This window comes from Polyodon spathula, chromosome 30, assembly GCF_017654505.1.
Source record: "Polyodon spathula isolate WHYD16114869_AA chromosome 30, ASM1765450v1, whole genome shotgun sequence".
NCBI classification, from domain to species: Eukaryota; Metazoa; Chordata; class Actinopteri; order Acipenseriformes; family Polyodontidae; genus Polyodon; species Polyodon spathula.
Window position 1 is genome coordinate 7444451 of NC_054563.1, and position 9654 is coordinate 7454104.

Sequence of the window (9654 nt, forward strand, 5' to 3'; positions counted from 1 at the left end):
AGGTAGTCCAAGATTAGTGCGAATCAAGCTCTGCTAGATTCATGAAAATGTTGTCTTTCAGAAATGTGTGATGAGGTACAAACTACTTCTATAACCAGAATTCGTACAGCCTGCATTATGCCAAACTATCTTGTCATGTGCAAAATATTACCATTACAGAAAAACAAAATCTGTATTACAAACATACATAATATTATGGATTCTATAGGCGTAAACAGAGCTTAAAAGAACAATTTAGACAAGAAACAGAAAACATAATATGGGCACCAAGTAATGATCCAGTTTTGGGTTAACTGTTTTCTTTTTCAGCTCTGCGAAGCAAGGTTTACGTGTGAATATTCCACCAGCATGAGATAGACAAGAACTATATGATATCGTGGGTAGGTAAAACAACTGGATGTTTTTACAGAATCACACAGCAGTTGCTTTCTCCTGTTTTTTCACGGTTCCTTTGACCTGTAATAGAAAAGTAGAGGCTGTAACTTCTCCTAATCCAGCCGGCCAAAGGCCATTTTGCAAATGCTTTGCAAGTTTAAATACAAAAGCTGGGGATCAACTCAATGAGGTTAACTAATATTCTCATTCAATTTTTATTCAAATATATTGCAAACAGTTGTTCTTCATTAAAGGCAAACTACTATAAAAACAATCCTTATAAGACAATAATTTAAAAAAGTATCTTCATCTTAAGGCTTACTTATTCTTATCTAAGACTAAATTGAGGAAGGCTTCCAGTTGAACCATTTGTCTAATTTTAGTAAAATTAAGAGAAAAAAAATGTTTTAGGGTTACAAGTCATGCTGGACAGGAAACCACAGTGCTGATGAAAGTGTTCATGTAGAAAGCCATGGCCAAAGTCTATAAAATGTCTAGAAAGGCCAAAGCCAAATCAAATGGCAATGTCCCTGTTTAGCTGCAAATTACCATGTGCCAGGCCGATTGGAGGTATGTTTATAAATCAGCCTGTACTGTGTATATTGTAACGAGTGGTTAACATTATGTATGGTGATACAACTACTACTATTAATAATAATAATAATAATAATAATAATAATAATAATAATATATTTACCTTGGGAATTTGGCTCTGGTAATGTCTCTCTGGCTACTAAATGCATCACTGTGGTTTTGCCAAGGGGAAGCTTTAATGCTGCAATAAGAAAGACAAACGTACAGCAGCTTTAAAAGGTAGCGTACAGGACTGACCACCTTTAGTGCTTCACTTATAATTTCCCTTTAGCTAATGTAGGAGGTTCTACAAAACATAGCTTAAAAAAAGATTTGTGTTCAGACTTAAGGCACTGTTCTAATGGTGAGAAATAACCTAATCTAGTTATACAGTAGCAGTGTGTATTTCTGTAAAGTTCTTGTACACTGAAAGCATTCTAAACAACAATCAATCAATCACCCAATCTGTCAATCAATCATTAAAAGGCTAATGTGAATGCTTGTGTTTTCCAGCATTATTCCTGAATGCAAGTGTAACCACAGCTTAAGTCTATTTTTGAGGGACTAGTCTGCAGAATAAATCCCTGGCTAAATCAAGACCTGGGACAGCTGGTGCTGAACATGGCCATGTGTTTACTTCATGGAAAGCTCTGCTCATTTCACCTAGTGAAGAAATACATTCTTAATACCCTCAAAATATGAAGTTGGGTAATCATGCAAAAAAAAAAAAAAACTATGAGGACCAAAAGAGACATACTCTGATAAACCTCACGACAGGATCATTTAGCTAGCATTTTTACCCCAGTGCACAATGCTGCAAATATTTTACATTTATAATGAATTCTCTTGGAAAGGCTTGTGGAATCAATCTACTGTAACTTAAGTTATTTTGTTGGATTCTACTATAGACAAAATCAGTTTGGTAAACAAGGAATACATACCTCCTAGTGTCACATTGCCATGCAGAAACCGGCCCTGGTAGATAAGCCGTAAAATATTTGGGCTGCTGACCTGCTCCTCTTCCCAGTCTGGAGAGACATTTATTTAAATGTATTTATTTTACTTTGCATGTTGTCATAATTACCACTTCTACACAGTGTTCATAAATATAATGGTACCACTCACTGTAGCTGACTTTGGCTTAATTCACCCTTAGAACAAATATACATTTGTTAAACTGTTTTCTCTGTATAAATTCACATTTTATTCACTCTGGAGCATCAACCTCCCCCCAAGCATACATTGACTTCAGTTAGTTACAGTTAATATGTTATAGGAGTAAATAGCTTCTTAAAATAAGTAATGATGCTTTATGTGATAATTTTTGTCACTGCTTTTTCCCATCCTGCTTGGCTTGATTCATGCCAAAACTGCCCAATTCCAGCCTTGCTGAAGCACCCCCCAGATCATCACCGATCCTCCACCACATTTCACAGTGGGTGCGAGACACTGTGGCTTGTAGGCCTCTCCAGGTCTCCGTCTAACAATTAGATGACTAGGTGTTGGGCAAAGCTGAAAATTGGACTCATCTGGGGGTGCTTCAGCAAGGCTGGAATCGGGCAGATTTGTCTTTGTGAAAGGTGCATGAATCAAGCCAAGTACAAGGTTGTCCTGCAAGAAAACTTGCTTCCTTCTGCTCTGACAATGTTCCCCAACTCTGAGGACTGGTTTTTCCTGCAAGACAATGCTCCATGCCACACAACCAGGTCAATCAAGGTGTGGATGGAGGACTACCAGATCAAGACCCTGTCATGGCCAGCCCAATCTACAGACCTGAACCCCATTGAAAACCTCTGGAATGTGATCAGGAGGAAGAGGGATGGTCACAAGCCATCAAACAAAGCCGAGATGCTTGAATTTTTGCGCCAGGAGTGGCATAAAGTCACCCAACATCAATGTGAAAGGCTGGTGGAGAGCATGCAAAGACGCATGAAAGCTGTGCTTGAAAATCAGGGTTATTCCACCAAATATTGATTTCTGAACTCTTCCTAAGTTAAAACATTAGTATTGTGTTGTTTAAAAATGAATATGAACTTATTTTCTTTGCATTATTCGAGGTCTGACAACACTGCATCTTTTTTGTTATTTTGACCAGTTGTCTCTTTCTGCAAATAAATGCTCTAAATGACAATATTTTTATTTGGAATTTGGGAGGAATGTTGTCAGTAGTTTATAGAATAAAACCAAAATGTTCATTTTACCCAAACACATACCTATAAATAGTAAAACCAGAGAAACTGGTAATTTTGCAGTGGTCTCTTAATTTTTTCCAGAGCTGTGTATATATATATATATATATATATATATATATATATATATATATATATATATATATATATATATATATATATATATAGGGATATGCAAATTTTAGCATGACAAGTTGCCAAAAGGCTTCTACATTCACAGCTTTTTAAAAGTCAGAGTAAAACAACTGCATACATGTTTCGCCCTGTTTGGGGCTCATCATTGTATATACACACGCACACACACTTACACAACTACTGTTTAACATAACAAAAAATGTATCAATTAATGTGCAAAAGTGTATACGGTAATCTTACCCATTGGCCAGTTGTCATACACATGTTTGGCAATGTCTGCAGCTGAATCATTAGGTAAAAACAAAAACTCTTTTGTTTTTCCACTCACCAAGATAAGCCGCAAGTTGATCTGTAAACACAAAATACATAAATGTCAGTGTATTCTCTCAGTTTAAAATAAATAAATAAATATAAATAAATAAATATAAATAAATAAATACATAAATAAATAACGGATGGTTTAGCAACAGCGGTTGCTCTGGGCTGTGGAAAGTACTAAATCTACTTGTGGCTACCACTAAACAGCTTGAACAGAGAGGCTTTTGGAATAACAACTGTCAGACAATACTACTGAAAGAAATATTACACAATATATTTAAAAATAGCCTTGCCATTGAAGTAGCTCCAAAAAAATACCACAAAAATATCCCAAAGGCCAATAATAATAATAATAATAATAATAATAATAATAATAATAATAATAATAATAATAATAATAACAGAACCTATACATGAGCAAACAAGAAAAAAAACAATAGGACACCATGGCTCAACACCAGACATGGATGAAATCCTAGTGAAAAAAATAAATTATATCAACTAAATTTATCCCAGCGATTCCAAAAGGAGAACCTGAACCTCAGCATCAGTAAACTAACAGGACTGGGATATGTATTTACTGTGCACCAATTGAAAGGATTTTCTGTGAAAAGCCCTTCTTTCATAATATAAATGTCTACCTTAAGAACAATGCTATCCCTTAAATTTTGGAAGATGCCAAGACCTGATTACTTTTAAGTCTACAGTTTGTGAATGGTATCTGCTAACCTGTTTTAAAACACTGAGCAAATCATTTTCACAAGAGTGACTTAAGTTTGCTAAAGGTTTGTCTGCTTATACGGCATTTGTTCAATCGAACAGCACAAATAGGTTGTTATGTAACAAATTGATTTGGGAGCACAGATTAAAAACCCCACATGAGGAGGCAGTGCATACTCTGTACTCGGTGCATACTTTCTATTTTAATAAAAAAATTCACTGATGCTTTATCCAGCTAGGGGCATCCAGCCATTACTGATGAATTAGGCTTATACATACAACAGTCAAGGATGTATAACAGAAATTGCCTCTGGTGACAACATAATGTTATTCTATTCACAAGAAAAATCAATTTCACACCTGAAAATGTGTTACTACCGGTATTCCAGAGGTTTATTGGCAACAGCTGAAGATTCAATGTCTTGTAAATTCTAATTTGCAAACACCACAGCATCCTATGCTGCAATGTGCGAAAATTATACAATTGTAGAAATATCTATGGATCTGTGTGGAGTATATTATTAAGCACATGAAGTTTAGTGGCTGTGGAGAGAACATACTGTATGTGGTCAATTAAATTAATCCTAATACAACTCAAAGAATATCTGTAAATACAAAATTAGAACCACATAGAATTTTTACTCCCATACAGTCTTTTTACTGAATGACCCAAAACCTTACCTGGAGCGTGGGCCCATCAGTCACATCTTTAGTAGGCTATTTCACCATGACCTAGAGTACCACCACAGTATGTATTTGTAGAAACTAGGGGGTTTATTCAATTAAATCACACCTGTGGACTTTGATCAATTAAAACATAATGAATCAATTAATATTGTCTACCTGTGTGCGGTATCAAAACACAGTACACGAGAAAGAAATCATGAAAAATGGCGGTTTAATTGCTGGAAGGTAAAATATTTCACAATATGTCAGAATGAAGAGCATCTTTACCCCTTCTCCACTGGAACATCTGACCCATGAGGGCTCGGTACCCATGAAGGCTCCACTGTACAGGTGATTCTCTACTGACTATTTATTGAGCCTAGCGAGAACCAAACCATGAAACTCCGGTCTCACAACACACCTGAATCTGGCTCAGAGCCAAGCTAGGCCAGGGGTGGGGTTAAGGATTTTCGTCATTACGTTGCATCAGTCAGTAAACAACAAACATGGCGGGCTGCGAGTGTGATGAGAGAAAAGCCCTGGGACGCTGTGGAAGTGCAGGGTCTAGTTTCTCTGTTGACAGATCTGGAGTCAAAAAAATGCGGAAAAAAACAAATTCTAAACAAAAAAAATAGTAAAACAAAATACAGCTGAACCATATATATAACTACAGCTCTCGTTGCGCTAACAGTTTCTTTTAAGGACTGAAACAAAAACCAACTCTAGAAAAAACAACAACTACCTTTAAATGGGTATCTTTGGCAAATCAATATAATCAGTAAAATTGAGGGATAAAGAAATTCCTAAATATATTTACAAAATATAGCGATACAAGGTACAGCTGTACCGTTGGTCTATTAATTTTTTAACGCCATTTGTTCGCGCATCTTTCGGCAAACTGAGTTAATAACAACTGGTTTCGTTGCGTGCGACGTCAGTAGCATGACTCGGCTCTGCAGTGGAAAAACAACCCAGGCTCCCCTTAACTGCACCGCGAGCGCTCGGTTGTACAGTGGAAAAGAAGCATTACTTTCAAGCAAGATGATTTTGTTCTTTTTATTCAATGTATTTCTTTTAAATCAGTATCATTAAAACAGTGTGCTATAGTTGTATTACTGATTTATAATTGAGCTGGTGTAGCTTTAAGAGAGTGATGTTATGTGCCACAGTGCTTGCAGGGACAGTGGAAGCGTTATGGGGATGTCTTAGGTTGTAGTACAAACGTGTAGTCCATGCTTTACTTTGGCAACTTTAAACCTACAAGAATTTCAGTTCCTATTCCTGTTTGTATAACTGGAAAAGGCATAATCAAGTTACAGTATATGCAGGAGAAACAAGAATAAACGTTACCTGGATTGGTTTCACAAACATGTGTCTGGAAGTGGTTTTCTTTCACCGATCAGCCGGCTACAGTAGCATTATGTTACGGTAATACTTTAAATTACTTGCAATGGTCTTTCAATACAATTTCACATCACTAGCAAACAGGTATGATTAATTGATTTAACAGACTGGACGATTAATCGATCAATAGAAAATGTCAAGATTAAAACCCCTAGTAAAAACATATGTAGACAGACAGAAATACTAAGAGCAAAAATAAATGTTGCTGTACTAAGGATTATTGTATTTCCCTTTGTCTATCTAAACAGAGTGCCACTGTATTTTCATAACTTGGAAAGACTCAAAATTCCATTGTAAGGCAGCCTTTATTAAGCAACACCAACAGCACCTGTTTTTCTGGTTTGACTTCAGCAGGTCAGGGTTCGGCGACGGCTGATTCAACTAAAAGGGATGTGTGTTGTTTTTCCAGAATAATATGAAATCCATCTAAGCACCTTTCCCTCCAGAGGGAAATATCCTCTTGCTGACCTTTTCATTCTGTCAGTGTACTGCCCATATTGGTTTCTTCTTGAGTGCCTTAGATAAGTAATTAATCCACAACTGTAAACAATTAATCACAAAATGTATAAAACCCTGTAAAATAGCAAAACACAAGCAAGAACTGATTTCAAACTGAAGATTAACTATTTGGTATACCAGTGCATGCATTGTTATGTAATAAAATAAAACTGACACTCAAACTGTAGCTGCACACAAACCTGATATTATTATATCTATATATACTATATTATATATATATATATATATATATATATATATATTATATATATATATAGCTATAGATATATATATATATATTATATATATAGTCACACACACCGGACTTATAGTTGTAATTATTCAAAAGCTGCATGGCAGCTAAAAATATAGCACTACCTTCCTGAACCATCTGCAGTGTATTGTTTGATAAACATGGCAGTCTCTCTAACTAAAGAATAAACACGTCAGACCGTGAGAGATCAACCACACCACAGCTCCTCAATTACCCAATAACACCAGAGAGACCCCCAATTACTACCCTGATCACCAGAACTGTCAACAGTCATTAGCCAACTCCATTCACTGATGAATGAAGACTTCACCTGTCCACTAATGATCGACAAGCATAGACAACTCAGTGAGAATCATTTTACTGAATTCAACATGGTTGAGTTTTGGAGAGGACTCACTTATAGTTCACATCTATCAAGTTATAGCTTTCCACAAAAATAAATGAACGTACTGAAATGAGCTGCTTATAATTTCAAAATCACTAAGCACCATTTAATTAACAGATAGCCTAATCCTCTATTCATAAAGAACTGTACACAGCCCTGAATGTGTTTTCTGTAATATGCATATGTTGAGTGCCAATATGTTGCCTTTTTAAATTGCTTAAGTAAAAAAAAAAAAAAAAAAAAAAAAGAGGCTATGGATGTACAGTAGAAGGAGATGATAAGATATATTTGTCATGCTTTTTAATAATCAATTTATTTCTAAGGCATGATTTTATTATGAATTGTGCCAGAGCAACTGAATAACTCAAACAATGAATTAATGATACATTCAACATGTCAGAATGTATACTGGAAAACACCTTGAACAGTTAAGCAAGGGTATAATGTTTAGGTTTTACAACATATTCCATTGTATGCTGCAGAGGTTCTAGCACTGAAAATACTGCAGTGGTAAAATGCAGAGTTCAGAAATAGATACAACAATCTGTTGAAGCACAGATCCCAACAGAACATATATACAGGAACTAATTTACAATAATACTGGTATTTAATTTCTATCATCAGTTTGATATAAAGGTAAACAGTAGACCCTGTATTATAAAGAGGATTCTGTAAGAATTAATATAAAAAAAATTGTAACTTCTCCATCAGGTCACTTATATGGAATTATACAGTTATAATACACTGCCTGTCATCTGTTATTCTCTGCGTAATCCTACTACAGTGCGCCTTGTAATGTTAGTAGGCGTGGAACTGTTGATGGATCAGCACACTTATTCACAAGAGACTTCTTGAGGGGTTAAACAGTATCTGAGGTCTCGTATGTGCGTGACACGTATTTCAAGACTGCCTTAAAACTTCAGAAACCGAGTCTTAATCTAAGAGGTTCAACAAGATTTGGGACTATTAATAAAAGTAAACATCAGTCCTGGTTTACATTTAAAAGCAGTCACAACAAATTGCACTTGTATTCAGAACATATTCCAACAGCTGCAGGTTTATAATATGAATCCCCTGCATTTTTCTGTTCACCCACTGTTTAATTCTACATGCTGCTGGATTTTTGAAAAGCTAGGGTTTTTAATGGAAGTGATAATTAAATGAAAACACAAGGAAGCCACACCATGCATTTCACCTGCCAGACATCAGGTTTTCCAGTGTTTCCCTGGGGATCCCAAGTGTTAGAATTCTAAATCAATGTGTGACTGTACTGGGGATACTTGACAACTAAATGCAACTGGCAGATTGTTCCTAGCATATCAGAATTACATTACAAAAAGGTATTACCTGTGCTTTCGCTTTTCAAATATGAGATATTGTGCAAAGGAAATGCACACCAATTAAGGAGTTACCTTTGAGTCTGCCAAGTGTACGACGATATTATGTGACTGAATCCACGTTACTAGTAAGTTCACATATTTCAATTTAAGTTTGAACTGGTTACGAAAATATGTTAACCCTTACTGCAGTTTCCATAGGTGTTGTGATCTGCACATTCCTCGCTGTGTGATACCTGAAGAAATGTCTTTTAAAACAACTATGAATAATATATGCATTACATAGCAATACTCTAGTGATTAAGTTCAGGTCCTATATGATATAAGTTAGTTTTATCTTCAATTGGGAGTCCACGCATATAATAAAAAATTAAAAAAAGATTTTTAGTATGTCAGAAATATGCTTAACCCATAATTTGTTATTACCAAGTTATTGCAATATGATAGTAAATAATTACTGCCACTAATTCAGATGCAAAGCTTTCAGCATGTTACATTTTTATTTTACACATGTTGAAAGCAAATTAATGGAAAATACTTTGTACTCTTCCTTCACTTCACAGCAAGGCAGAATCCAGATTATGTGTCAGATCAACCAATATGAGTATTAGGTAAGGTACTAGACTTCACGCTTGCTATCCATTACAAACTAGTGTCTAACGGGATAATTAATCACTTCCTGAAGATGAAATCTTTACAAAGAAAATGCAGTGGCTCTTACAAGGAGTTTTCAAAGGAATAAACATTACTCTGTGATGCCACTAAAACATGTTACACGGC

At 35.5% G+C, this 9654-nt stretch overlaps 1 protein-coding gene across 1 annotated transcript; it reads right to left on the reverse strand.

Annotated features, from left to right (window-relative positions):
• Positions 1–3636, reverse strand: ubl3a (ubiquitin-like 3a; the record flags this gene model as incomplete). Its single annotated transcript, XM_041232608.1, has 4 exons — positions 1–456; positions 1073–1150; positions 1890–1976; positions 3513–3636. Coding segments are annotated over 4 exons (342 nt in total), but the record flags the coding sequence as incomplete, so codon positions are not given.
• Between the last annotated feature and the right edge of the window lie 6018 nt (positions 3637–9654).